The sequence below is a fragment of the Clinocottus analis genome, unplaced genomic scaffold (assembly GCF_023055335.1).
Source record: "Clinocottus analis isolate CAN_PGR_092001 unplaced genomic scaffold, fCliAna1.0.p SCAF_1, whole genome shotgun sequence".
Lineage (NCBI taxonomy): Eukaryota > Metazoa > Chordata > Actinopteri > Perciformes > Cottidae > Clinocottus > Clinocottus analis.
In genome coordinates this window covers 915,001-930,000 of record NW_027175820.1, presented here as the reverse complement: position 1 = coordinate 930,000, position 15,000 = coordinate 915,001, and the positions used below count along the sequence as shown (strand labels likewise).

Sequence of the window (15,000 nt, the reverse complement as noted above, 5' to 3'; positions counted from 1 at the left end):
GTCACCATTTTCAAATTGGACTGAATGAAACACGGGACTGTTTTCAATTTTTATTCGACGTCATTTGATCTCATTTTGTGCCGGTGTGAAAAATTGTACCACCTCGGTTTCACGGCCCTTTTATTTGTATCGTCTCGCATACTTTCTGTTTCCAGGCCTCTCTCTCTCTCATCTTTCCTCTCTCTTTGTAATATCGCACGATGTTTTAAAACAGAGAAGCAAAACGATGTTAAAACCAAGATTCACAGTTCAACATCTGCTTAAAAAAAAACTAAAAAAACCTGTCTGCGGGCTTCCTTCCCCCTCGCTAGCACACAGAATTAAACCGCGCAGTTGCCAAGCCCAAGTAGAAGCAGCTGGTATTTAGTATCTGCGTATTGTCACAGACTTACATTTAGGTTGCCTTTCAGTTTCACTTGTGATAAATAGCCCTCAGCCCCGATAGCGAGTGTTTGCTGAATGGAGTCGTGTGTTTAGTGTCAGCGCGGAAGAGGACTTGCTGACTTGGGCCTTTCCATTCTGTAAAAAAAAAAAAAAACCTTATTTGACTCCCCCGACAGAGGAGGAAGAGGAAGAGGAGACGGAGGAGGAGGGGTGTGGAATGGGAAGCGGCAGAAAAGAAAAGATTAGGCTAATGTTAAAAAAAAAAGGTCCTTATTGTGCGGCGCGGTTGCCTTAGTGGGTTTTGGATTCTTTTTCTTTCTTTCGGGCTCCACCCCCCCGAACCCCCTACACACACACACACACACACACACGCACACACACACACACACACACACACCAAATCATGTGCCAGATTAAGAAATAAATAACTTTTTTCTTGCGCTTCTTTGGGTCACGCGTGCACTTTCACCACGGAAGCCGCTGACTTGGACTTGTTTTGTCCGTCGCTTCCTTTCTTTCTCCAATCTTTGTGCCCCCCCCCCCCCCCTCGACCTGTGCACGTTCCAGATGAATTGACGCTGATATAGATGATATAGATACGGCAGCCTGCACAACCCGACAAAAAAGGCACCAAAATAGAAAAAGAAACAACATTTTTCCCGTTTTTCTTTTTTACTTTCCTGTGAAATCCGCAAATCTGTCGTGACAGTCGTCGAACCTCCAGCACGGCGACATCGAGTTAGCTACTGAACAAGTACAGATATTTTTAATTTACCGGCTTCATGACACAAGACATATCAAGCGTCTGTTGTGAGCGTGTTTTTTTTTGTGTTCCTTTCAAGTTTCTTGTTGTTTTTTTTTCAACTTAACTTCGCCGCTCAGACCTTTTTTTTTTTCAAAATTTCCACGACTGTCAGCACATCACAGGCTCCGAACCGACCGCGCGGCGAGGCCGGGCGCTCGCGTTCAGTCTGACGGCGACGCCCCCCTCACCCCGGATTGTGCTGCTGTCAACGCATTCCCAGGTTGTCGTCACTCATCCTCACAATCGCATTCAGAAGGTGATCGCGTTGATAACAGACTGCTGTTGCGCTAAACTGTACATCATCGTTTTAACGCGGCGAGGACGTGGCGGAGGGGGGCGGGGTCAAAACCGTTATCACCCTATCATGTCTGTGACAGCTAGCTGTCAAAATCAGGTCGCGGGGAGAGATCCTGCGGTGCTGACATCGCCAAATCTCTCTCTCGCTCTCTTATTATTATTATTTCCCCCTTTCTGTCTTACTTTGCATTGTTAATTTTCACTGCAATCCAGCATATGCTTAATAGGAATGATGATGATCGCGAGGAAAAGAGAGGCGGCGGCGGTGGTGGTGCAGGTGGCGGGTTTACTTGTGTGTGTGTGAATTGAGAGGGTGTGTGTGTGTGTGGGGGGGGGGGTGATATCTCAGGACTATGGTGTTTCTAAAGAAGCTGAAAAGCTTATGAACTGTCAGCGTTCTGTCAGAGGAGGAGAACAGCGTGGCCCGTGAGCCCGTTTGATGCGTTTGACTTTGTGTGGCGTTCGCACATCGGAGCGAGGGGGAAAAAATACAAACCGAGGGACAATGACTGACAGACAGAGGAGAAAGAGAGGGAGGGGGGGTAAGGAAACGTGTTGTGCTATGATGTGCGGAGGGTTTGAAGTGGCACTCAACACACCTTTTTCCATTTGTCTCTCCAGATGTCGGCGAGGACTCGGGGAAGGCGGCGGGGAGCGTTCAGCCGTCGCTGTCCCAGCACCGCGAGCGGAGCGTGGGCTCGTCCTCCAAGGACTGCCCCTACTGCGGGAAGTCCTTCCGCACCTCCCACCATCTCAAAGTCCACCTGCGGATACACACAGGTCAGTATGTGCTCTCTAAACACCCCCAACACACACACACACACACACACACTTGTTCCACTTAGGAGTGCATTCCTCAAAGCAATCAAACATTCATCACGCCCCATGCAAAATTTACTTTACCACATGTACTGACATTCCTTCTGGGGATAGACTGGCGTACGGATGCGGCCTCGTCGCATCGCGGAGTCAATCCGCCTCCATGTGACGCACGCTGATTGTCGATGGGTGTCTAGAGTGAAAATGACTTTTTGTTCATATCTGCTCAAACCGTCACTTCATCCTGAAAGTGGCAGATGAGACTGATAATCCGTTCACAAAAAAAAGTCACGTTCCGCTGAATCTTTTCACCGCTTTTGCGAGATCCCGCCGCGCCCTCGCAAAAACAACCAATCAGGGCCGAGGGCTCTCCAGCGCAGCTGTCAATCACAGCTCGTGAACTTCGATCAAATTGTCAAACTAGGCGGCGGCTCTGATCAACGTCTTGTTGGCGAATTGTCTATTTCTGACCTCAGATGTTGTCAGAAGCGTGTTTTAGTCGGATGTTTAACGAGTCGGTGGGCGGCGGTCGCTTTGGGCGACTCTGCTTTCAATATGGAAGAAACGGCAAACACTGAATTTGTTTCTGAAAACATTTGATACAAGAAATGGGCCACGCGGTCCCTGAATGTGGACACATATCCGATCAGCGCTGCCGTTACTTTACATTCCTGCACATCATATGAGAAAGGAGGGAAATACAGAAGAAACACCTGCCAACAGGATCAGCTCCATCCTCCAATATGAAGTACACAAATGGTCAAATTTACCCAATCACAGTGTGACAATGCCCCGAAAATAAGCAGAACCGTAAAAACCCAGTTACCCCGGCTCATAAATCATAATCCTGTTTAGTCCACGAGATGTAATCCTGGAGACGTTTCCGTGCAGTTTTATCAGATGTAATGCATTTTATTCAAATTGACATAAAGACAAATAAATAAACTATTCACAAGGAGGAATATGTGTTTCCCAACAGTGTCCCTCATTGAGGCTTAAGGCCATTATTATTCCGTTTTTTTTTCTGTTTTCATTGAGCTCTAATTAACACAACAAGGGTTCAGTGTCCTCCAATGACATCACTCGGAGGGCAATTTCACACTCGCTAACTCTCAATAACTTTCGAGCCAAAACAAAGCCGGCCTGTCCACAGTTTAGAGATACGCGTGAGACGATGTGCCTAATAGATTTGAGCTTCTTCTTTTTTTAAATCCACGTCAAACCGTCCTAACCCTACGAGCGCCGCACCCCGCCGCCCCGTACGCCCGCCAACCAGCAGCTCTCGCCGCTTCCTCCGATGTGCCCGTCCGCCGGTGCTGCAGTCGGAGTAATGATGTGGACTGTGGACGGTCGCCAGCTCGTTGTAACCCTCTGCAAGGCACGAACGCCCCGCTGCCCATCCAGGCTGGAGTCACAATTAGACCATGCAGAGGTCACCTTACAACAAGGACGCCGGCTTCCGGCTGCAGGGCCCCGTGTGCAGCGCGCTGTGTGAAAGGTTTCAGGTGATTCCCTCTCAGGGACGGGGTGCTTTTCCAAACTGGAAGGAGCGAACAGTGGACAACATGTAAGGGCCGCAGATTATATCTGTTCTCTATAAACCTACGATTGTATTGACTCATTGTAAAGAAGATCGTGTGGTGGATAAACAGTCATTGGCTTCTCTAAAGTTGCCTCTACTTTCTTGAAATACCACGTGCACGTCGAAGGGGGACGACAGCAAGTCCAGTTTGTCCTCAGTCCAACGTGAGAGGACAATGAGGTGGAAGGCAGACTTTCTTATGGCTGTGGCATGTTACCTCAAAAGATATTACATTTTCTTTATAAAAATAAAAAAGAAGCAGAAAATCATCACCTTTGTGAAGCTGGAACAAGAGCGATCCAAAATCACAATTTTTTTGAAGAGGCTTTGATGCCTTTACTGAACATTTGCAGAGAGGAACAGAGAAATCCTGCAGCAAAGCATTGAAGAGGTTAACCTGGATCACCTGGAAAAAGACTGACGCTCAATATCTGAAACATAAAAGGGAAAAGGCTTTAATAACTTTATGTCTTTGCACTAATACATTATATCCTAGTGCGTACGGTCATATTTGGCTTAGTCAAATAAGCGTTAAACTATGCTTTCCTGAGATTGTAATAGATTTTTTACACCGCTAAATTAAAACAAATGCTGAATTTGCATTTGTATTTCAGGACTTTAAAGCATTTCCCTTCCCGTCGGTCATAGATTTGTACACCCTTAAATTCCTCTAGATGTTCTTGAAACGCTGAGTCCAACCGCTCCTGACCTTTTTGTTAGTTTCTACACTTCACAACGGACTAATCCTTGAGTGCCAGTAGTGAAGCAGAGGCTGAAACGCTGCAGAGAGAGAGGGAAAAAAAGAAATCAATGCTTGCTTTTCTTCTTATTCTCTAAGTCTCTATTGCTTTTTTCCCCCCGTCCTTCTCCATGCACTTAAAAGGCAGAGCGGAGAGACCACCCGCGCGCTAACCCCCTTCCGCTCCCCTTATTAAGAGGCACGTACTGTACCTCGGATCTGAAAAAAGGAATTAGAGGAAAAGCTTTAAACTGTGGCACGCTAACACGTCTGCTGTACGCTCACATAATTAGGATCCTTATGTTGAACAGCGCATCCAGGTCACGGCCGGGCCATCCACGGTAGCTGGGGATGCTGGTGGTTTTCTGGGGGCATCTGTTATCTGGTGGTGAGAGAGCTGAGTTATGTCTGCTTTGAGTAGTCCAGTAAGGACACCCACGAGGGCCATATTTTATCACGGAGGAAGCGGAGACCTCAACCCAGGCCTGGCTTTAACTCATTTGGCAAAACACACACAGACAAGTAGGTCCGTCTAATTCCATCCACACACAGTATATTTAACATTTATCCGTTCATATCTCAAAAATAAAATGAAAGAATGAATCCGGAGCCCTTTGCACGTGGGAGCAAAAGTGATAAAAGTAAGCAAGGATGTTGTCTTTTTGGAGAGGAATGTATCTCTGGCCGCCGGCCTATCTAAGCACGGCTTTAGCATCGCCTGGAGAAGAAAAAGGAAGAAAAAAACAGCTTGATGCATCCTCAATATGTGGCCTTTAAATCATCACTATAACTTAATCACACCAGCTCAGCAGTGACATCCTGGTAACATCCGCATCAAGACTTTATTTATATTTATTTTTTTTACAACGGCTAAAGATCCTCGTCGCGCTCCGGTGACAATGCCGAGAAATTCACAGACGGCGGCGGCGGCGGCGGCGGCGGCGGGGCTCCCCTTCATCCTAATGCAACGCGAACGACACAATGGAGTTGCTTACCAAAGCCAGCCGACGCTGCATTGTGCAACGCGACGCCGAGATTAATGAGCAGCTAACGCCAGCTTGAAAGGAACGGAGTGAATTTAAATTTCTCCAAAAGTTAAAGAGCTAATGTTACAGTATTAATTTCCTCTTGAACAGTGAGTGGGAAAATATCCATTAGCAAAATTAACCACAGTTTTCTAGGTAGCTAACATTGTGTGGCTGTGGTGCTACAGTGTGGGGCCACAGCTAATGAACACACTGCAGAGGGTGATATTTCATTATACAAATTAATGCTCACATTTTAATGGGAAAGTCACATAATGAATCTAGGCTTCAGTGACAGCAATTAGAGGCCCAGATTGTCCCCTTCTGGACAAGGCACTATTTAGCAGTAAGCAGCTGTGTGTAAAAAATAAAAAGGTCCTCGCTCTTGACAATAGCCACACATAACTTCAGGCAGGGCCGCATAAGCAATAAGGGTCCCTTCTCACCTTTAAATGAGGAGAGGGGGAGACAAAGAGCTAGAGAGAGGGAGAGAGAAAGAGGAGAGGCAAGACTTGCCCATGTCACTTAACCTTAACCTAACCTTGTAATCAGGATGAATCAAGAGGGACCTGTGATCTCTCCCTCCATTCCTCTCACTCCTTCCTCCCTGCTCTTTCTTCCTCTATCTCCTTCCTAATACGTTTTTCTAAGTGCTCCCTTTTCTCTAGAATTCCTATCTCTGCCATGCAGTATCTTCAAACCAATAACACTGCTTAATTTAATATAGGACATTCACCATTTGGGGCACACTTGTATCTGTGTGTACATGTGTTCCTGTGTCCATAAACTACGTATTTATGGTGTGACAATTGAACTGTTAATAGCCAGCAGCACGCTCAACTCACCATGAGCCTATTACTTAAAGAATAAGGCCGGCATAAATCATTTTAACCATGTGTTATAACGCTAACAGCGATCGCTTTACAGTGTTAACCAAGTGTTTACCCTAACAACGGCGGTTTTACATTGATAGCCAAGGCTTTATGCTAACGTCGATGGTTTTACAGCATTAACCAAATGTTTACGTTAACATCGGCGGTTTTACAGCGTTAGCCAAGTGTTTACGTTAACATCGGCGGTTTTACATCGTTAGCCAAGTGTTTACGTTAACATCGACCGCTTTGCAGCGTTAGCCAAGTGTTTACGTTAACATCGACCGCTTTGCAGCGTTAGCCAAGTGTTTACGTTAACATCGACCGCTTTGCAGCGTTAGCCAAGTGTTTACGTTAACATCGACCGCTTTGCAGCGTTAGCCAAGTGTTTACGTTAACATCGATCGCTTTGCAGCGTTAGCCAAGTGTTTACGTTAACATCGACCGCTTTGCAGCGTTAGCCAAGTGTTTATTTTAACATCGACCGCTTTGCAGCGTTAGCCAAGTGTTTATTTTAACATCGACCGCTTTGCAGCGTTAGCCAAGTGTTTATTTTAACATCGACCGCTTTGCAGCGTTAGCCAAGTGTTAGAACGTTAACAGTGATTCTACAACACTAATCACGTTTTACAATGTTAACCGCAACTGTTTTACAACGTTAACCAGGTTTTACAATGTTAACTTTGACCGCTTTACAACGTTAACCACGTGTTACAACGTTAACATTGACCGCTTTACTGCCGAAATTGTGCACAGACATTGCAACAAAGAAGCTGAAGGGCTTTCGGGGAGTATGACGAGTAGAGATGAAACGACGTCGCCGTAGGATTATGGACAAAAGGAAACATAAATAACATCTCTGGCCTTATCCTTTGAATGCATCAAAGTGCCATTGGGTGGGCACGTCCATCCCAAGTTGCAGAGCGTATATACTAACGCACTTTCTGCACTGTTAACCCTGACAGCATTAGAGGCATTCTCAATTCACCACTAACCACTAACTTAAGCACGTATACTTGAAACAGATGTAAAACAGCTTCTATCAATTATTCCGTCTCTCAAACATGTGTTTGTTTTTTTTCTTCATCCTTCCGGCCAAATGGAAATTCATCTTCCAGTATGTCATATCTATTAAGCCATTTTAATTGCCCCTCAGTACAGGTTTGTGGTGTTTATCTTTACTTGTTTCTATCGCGCTGTCACAGTTCACACAAAGCCAGATGAAATCTGTACATGCAGCATGAAGTGAAAACATACTATGGAGGAGCAGATCCCAGCCCAGCAATCAGGAGAAGAATGATTTATCGCCATACATGTGTCGCTTAGATGTTTATGAACTCTATATAGCCGCACTGGGGCTTTTTTTGTTTTTTTTTACCCTTCTATCGTTCACCTTTGGAAGGAACAAAATGTCCGAAGTTGTCCGACGAAGCCAAGACGGACAACAGCAAAAAGTTTACCGTTCTATTTTTAACTCCCAAATAGCAATTTTCTGGTTTTGTGGCGGCAGTGATCTGTCATGTGGCTGGGAGGTTGTGCTGTTTGCGCTGATATCAATTAAAAGTGGATTAACGGGTACATAATGACCTTTAGCAGTAAATTGTGTGTAATGTTGCAAGGCAGGATACAGTATATTCCCCAGATGTCACACCAGGCCCCTGACGTATGATGGAGCAGATGTCTTAGCCAGTCCAAATGGCCCTCTAAGACACAAACACACACACGCACACACACACACACACACACACACACACACGGGCTCAGGCCGACAAGCATGCATAAACATGTGTTCGCACACATTCCAAATGGTGCACGCGCACAAGTACGTGAACACAAGTAGATGCAGAAATGCACTTGTCGACTGTCTCGCTCGCTCCAGATATATTTAAATGCTTCATTTTAATGGAAAAGTGTAATAAACTGATGGCTCTCTGAGGGCATTTGTATTTATTTTCTGTTTGCCTTCCTCAGCGACCATCAAAAGAGAGTGTCAAACGCACAATCTTTACCCCCCCCCCCCCCCCTCCACATCACATGCACATTAACAACCTTTTATAAGGAAAGAAAAGACAGAGGCAGAAAAAAAAGAAGATCAGATCAGTCTAATTTCTGTCTAATTTGGCTCCTAGAATATCATTTTGTCCAGTTAGAGGAATTGAGAATGATCATTTGCATCAGGGACGTTTCCTTATTGAATCAGCACTGAGCCTCTGTTCGGCAGCACACAGGAGAAGCACTTATTGGGTTAAAAGCTCATCTCGTATGGTTTATTTTAAATATACTCAATGCTTCATAGCCACTCTGGCGAAAGATAAAAGATATCAGGGCTATCTCACTCTCTGCACGCTCTCTCTTTCCCCTTTTCTTTTGTGTGTGTGTGTCTCTCTCCGTCTTTCTCTCTGCTCCTCTTCGGCGTTTCCACCTTCAATTTTCTTTTGTACGCCCTCCTATTCGTTTCTCTCATGTATCAATATTGTATTGAGTTGGTGTTTGTGGCCCTTTATTTGAGAACTCTGCAGTAGGTCTGCAGATCGCAGTCTTTTTCTGGAATGGTGCCCTCTAAATAATGATAAATTACTTGAGCAGTATGCCATTTGCTAATTATATCCATGATTTACTACACAGCCCGACTTAAATCATTCAAACCAGCCTTGCGAAACAATGCCTTTTTTCTCCTTTTATAAAATGGTTTCCATGTGTATAATCTAAACAGTTTATTGCCCTATGCTGTATATATAGAAATGTGCATTCACACAAAACACTACAATCATCCTTTTTTGTTCTTTTTTTTTCTCCAGCAATCCCCCTCTCTCTTTTCACACAGCCACTGTTATCCCTCGAACAGAAATTCCTCTCTGGGAACTTTTTATATGTGTATATATATAAGAAAAAAAGAAAAAAAAGAATCCAGCTTAGCATTTTTTCCCTCTCTGTTCATTGTTTAATGAATCCAAATCTGGCTCAGACTCCAAGCCTATTATAATTGCTAGCAGGATGTGTTCTATTTCAACATAAGTATCTTTCCAATGGAAGATCCACTTCTGGCAGAATAATGCCGGTGTTATACCATTATCAAGAATATATTCATTAATATGGATGTGCAGCACAAATACATATATGCAAATGTTACACAACAGATTCACCCCTCTTTTACCCTAATGTAAATCTCTTTGATCTGTGCATCCTGTAGTCAACCATACTGTTCTTTATCATAGGGAACTCGCAGCCTCACTGCAACAAGCATGTGGTCCACATATGTTGTCCGCCCATTTTTCTTTCTTCTTTCTTTTTTCTCCAATACTCAATGACTTATTTTTGCATCGTAGCGTCTCATCCATATTGTATTCCAGTGGTCGGGGAGACGCTACGCTCCGACTGATTTATGCTTCTCAAGATAAACTGCAAATAGAGAATGACCCAGAAGTTGCACTCTCATCGCCGAGGCCCAGGCCCGACTGCAAGCGAGGCCAGAACAGAGGCACGATGACCCCCACTGCACACACACACACACAGACACACAAACGGACCGAGCCGCACCCTCAGGCCCAGCCCTTACCCGTGCAAACACAGATAGCATCGAGGCAGTTTGTTGTCAGTTGAAAATATTATCTCTTGTAGTGGACTGAAAGCACCATATGGTGAAATGTTTTTTTTTTTTTTACACTGTTGATGTGAGTGATGGCTCACTTGGCGGGGCTGGATCGACCCACATTCAGATTTCTACTCCACAACCCTACTCCTGTCCCAATACACACACACACACACACACACACACACAGACACACACACAGACACACAGACACACACTCACAGACACACAGTGTGTGGAAGACTGTTCATTGCCACTTTGTGTTGTATTTAATTTAATTATGTGCTTAGTTGTTTTTCTTTTAAAATGTTTTCTTTCTATATTTTATTGATTGTTCAATCTTCCCTTATCCTTTTTTAAAGAGTTTGAAAATGCATTTGTTTTTGATACCAAGTAAAAGCGAAATATCCTCTTTTTTCATAGTAGTTAATGAAATGCATATCTTTTTTTTTGTGTGAGCTCAACCCATTTGACCTAATTTTCTTTGTTCAGGGAGGTTACATGACCCTAGGGTCCACGTTCCCTGCTCCAATAAATAGATTTTGATATCCAGTCAATCTAATAATCAGGTTAATTATTCACTGTTTTCCCTGTCTTTCCCTTTCTGTTTCTCTTTCTCGTTCTCGGCCTCTCAGGAGAGAAACCCTACCGGTGCCCTCATTGTGACTATGCCGGCACCCAGTCTGCCAGTCTGAAGTACCACCTGGAGCGCCACCACCGCGAGCGTCAGAATGGCTCCACCACCTCAGGCCCATCCTCTTGCCACACCCCTTCTTCTGACCACAAAGAGGATCACGGGAAGGCAACCGGCGGCGGCGTCTTTGCCCGACCAGACGTCCTCCGCAATGTCTTCAAGAGCATGCCCCCCAACCTGGACTTCAGGGCGGGTCCAATGCTGCCGCACCAGTGGGCATCGGCCGGCATGATGTCTCCGCACGACCGAGACCGCGAGCGCGGAGACCGCCGCTTTGACTCCGCCTCTTCAGCCGAGAACATGAAGGCTGCCGATGGCCCGTCCGCCCTCGTCTCAACGGGGACAGATAGCTACACCGACCTAAGCAGGGCTTACCAAAGCATGATGGGAAACGGGGTCCACTTTCAAGGTTCTCTCCAGGCCTTTATGGACAGCTTTGTCCTCAGCTCCATGAAGAAGGACATGAAGGACAACCAGGGGTCAGTCCAGCTCCAGGCCCAGTGCTACCATGACAATGGCGAGCCCAAAGCAAAGCGGGCCGTTTCGGCCGACCAGGAAAGAGAAGACAAGGCTGAAGCCAAACCCAACTCAAAGCCCGGTAAACCCGGGTCCCAGTTTGAACCACTTGATCTGTCTGTGTCAGTCCGGCCTGAGTCTGCATCCGGGTCCCTCCCCGGCTCTTCGGTCACCATCCATGACAATGTGGCGTGGCACGGCTGCCTCTTCTGCTCCTTCTCCACCTCCTCATTCGAGCTCATGGCTCTGCACCTCCAGGCCAACCACCTGGGCAAGGCCCAACAGCAGCGGTCCGACACGGGCAAGGAGCTCCACGGAGAGAGCTCTCCCACCACCTCCGCCATTCACTCCGCCAACACCAAGACCTCTGGTGTGGCCCTTGACAAAGACGGAGACAGAAATGGAGAGAAAAGCCTGGGAGGCTGGAACAACCACATGGACCAGCCCTACAATCCCTTCCAGAGTGACTTCTACAGGAGGTTTGGTGGCTTGTATGATGGTTCCCAGAGGATGAACCAGGGCCTTCAAGCGTATTTAGCCCCAGCAGAGCAGGGTATGGAGCTGCCCACCCGGGCTTTCGGTGGAGCGACTCCAGCTGGAGATGACCAGATCGGGGATCGGGGCTCCCGCGGAGACACCGAGGAGGACCAGGTTGGATCAGATGACGAAGTTGCAAAGGCCGGGGGGCGCAGTGCCAGCGACACCCCCTCCACCACCCCAGTGAGACAGCAGCAACAGAATCACTCCGACGAAGAGGAAGAGGAGGGAGGAGTGGCTGAAGAGGAGGAGGACAGAGACGAGGATGGGCAAATGGACGTGGAGAGAGAGGAAGACGGAAGTCCGACTTCAGACCCTTTCCAGAACCACTCCAAACACCTCCAAGACAGCTCCTCTCTGCCCCCAAGGGGCGGGGGTGGCTTGGTCGCATCTTCCTCCGCCATGACGCCACATTCTCTGGTTCCCCAAACCAAGAACCAAGCGTTGCCACTGGAGAAGCAGTGGCAGCAGGGTCTGGCCCTCCTGTCTCCTGGAGGACCCCCAGGACTGTTGAAGACCGAGCAGCACACCCACCTAGAGCAGCAGATGAACATGCTCTCGGTCCTCCGAGCCTACAGCAATGACAACCTCCCCGCGTTCAACGGCCTGGGAGGCGGAGCGGGCGGAGCGCCCACAGGGGGCATGAAGAGGCCAGATGCACCTGGTGAGTGTGTTTAACCCCTACTGGAACTGTAACTGCTGTAAAGCACACACACACACACACACACACACTCACACACACACCGATATCCAGACACCTTTACCAGCAGAAAACCACACACATAAAAAGTCGTGAATGCTCATGTGTTGGAAGCAAATTCAATTTTTTAAAGCACTTCATACACATAAACACTAAACACACAAGACAAACACATAAAAAAATACTTTCCCCGACACCCACAAAGAAATCTCAGACACTCACTAAAGGTCTTGAGATTGGCTCTGAAGTGATTTCAGCCTTATTTCAAGCAGGTTTAGAAGCTATCAGCCTGCCGACTAGCAACAGATTAATCTTTATTACACGTTTATATTACTGGAAGTGCAGCGCCTCCCTCCCGCTCCGCGGCATGGAGGGAATAACCCTGGATGAGTAAGAGCAGGACCTCGGCTCCCCTTGCCATCTCCTCCACATGTCTCTTAACTATCTTAGCTCTCATAAAGCCGGCTCCCAAAAGCCCATTACTTTATAAGACTCGTCGATCTATGACCCTGTGAAAAATGAACTGTCAACTTTCATGATTCTGCTAAGGTTACAGCCGCTCCTTGAGACTGGAGAAGGAAATGCTTTTTTTTTTCTTATTTCTTCTTCTTCTTCTTCCTTTCTTTTTTTTTTTTACAACCCTTTTGTGCTGTTTAGGGGTGGTTGCTGAATTGTCTCTCTAGGAAAGTTAAAACCCAGTGTTGGTGTTGACCTTTTGGAGCACAGAGCTATACTTACCGTTACAGGGAGAAAGAGGACTTAGCAACTCCTCTTTGTTGGAAAATGGAGACATTTGTTGAGACTGAACAAGCGATTGCCCATTTTTGATTCAAACATAACATAATGTAACATAACGTGGTTTATTTTTTTCACATGAATTCATTGCCAGATACAGTATGTTGTAGCTGCAATGTTTACTCAACTGCAGTCCCTGAGACAGATTGTCATATTTTGCTTATTTTGTCAGATTTAATCAAGAAAAAAAAAAAAGAAGACATCTTTCCATCATATTTTTCCTCACTGTTAGTTTCAGACACAGTCGTACGTATTTTTCATTTTGTGGATGACAAAACCAAGTGACATTTTTCCAATGAAATGTAAAGTGCATGTCTGCAGGCACACATTCATAACGCCGCAGTAGACACAATAATCTATGATAATAGTGACGCCTCTGTTAATGAAGCAATGCAGCCACATGTGTTCATCTGACCTTTCCATCCGTTGTCATGGAGCCGGGCTCTCTGCATAGCTTAACTTTATGGGAGAATTTAAACCACACAAGATTGATATATAACTATATATACATGTTTAATTTAATAGAGAGATGCCTGTTTGTGTGAGAACGCCCTACTTATTGTCTAAGCCGTGTAATGTGGATAGTTCCCTTTGCCGCTCGGGATGTGTGACCTTTACAGAAACGCTCTTCCTCTGGGGAACAAAAGCCTTTCTTACTTGCTGTTAGTTTGTCCTCGTCTGATTGTAATTAGAAAACCCAACCGGTGGTTATGTGTGCAACTTCTTGGCGACGGATATTCACCATTCAGATCTCCAGCGAGATAGCGTGGAACAATATAAAAGATTAAAGGAAAACAAGTCAAATCAAGGCGTGCTGCTCGGATATGAATATGAATATGAATGAGTGGTTGCACTGAGTTTGGCGTTACATCGGGCGACTTCTGAAGCCTTCGGCCGTCGTACACGTGTGCTAAAGGGCACGGGGAACTCCCAACGGACCACAATGATACTCTGAAAAGGAAAATGTGGGATCTTTCTCCCCAAACACTAACCAATGTGATTCTGTTTGTGTGTCAGTGTCGACGGACGGGATGTCGTGTGTGTACAGATTGTGAAGCCTTCCGGGGCAAATTTGTAATTTGTGATTTTGGGCTATACAAAATAAAATAAAGTGAATTGAATTGAACTTTGCCATGGACTGTATGCTGTAGATCCCCTGTGAACCCCGAGCAATACGTTTAAATATGATGTCATCATTATGGCCGCTTCAAAAACAGCTTCATGCCGGCTGCTAATACAACTGATACTGATTTTTTTATATTTGATATTTTATTTAGTTATTTCCATAGTTCACTAAAACATATGAGACTCAAAGGTAAGAAAGAATACAATAAACTAAACGTGTGTCTGGCCAAGAAGGGCCACAAGGAAAGAAAAGACAAACAAAAACAAGCAGGTGAATAAGTCAAAATAAAAATATAATATATAATAATAAAGCAAAACAACCAAAACAACCAGGCAACATTTTGTCAGCTTTTGTAAACAATCGTGTCGACCTTACATTCAGTCCAACATACAAACATACAAACAAATTATATTAAATGAGTTCTATTTATAGGGTTCATTTCCATAAGTTTAAACTGTTAAAACTATTGATGCTCAGTTTGATATTCCTGCTTCTGTGACCTCACATTAATACACGAGTA

The 15,000-nt window shown here is 45.5% G+C and overlaps 1 protein-coding gene across 2 annotated transcripts in view; it reads left to right on the top strand.

Annotated features, from left to right (window-relative positions):
* Positions 1-15,000, top strand: part of znf536 (zinc finger protein 536) — a 198,880-nt gene that overhangs the window by 138,266 nt on the left and 45,614 nt on the right. For both annotated transcript variants that reach the window (XM_068576100.1, XM_068576109.1), the window contains exons 6-7: positions 2,108-2,266; positions 10,748-12,523. In XM_068576100.1, coding sequence (XP_068432201.1) covers positions 2,108-2,266; positions 10,748-12,523 — 1,935 coding nt within the window. The remainder of the gene's footprint in view (positions 1-2,107; positions 2,267-10,747; positions 12,524-15,000) is intronic.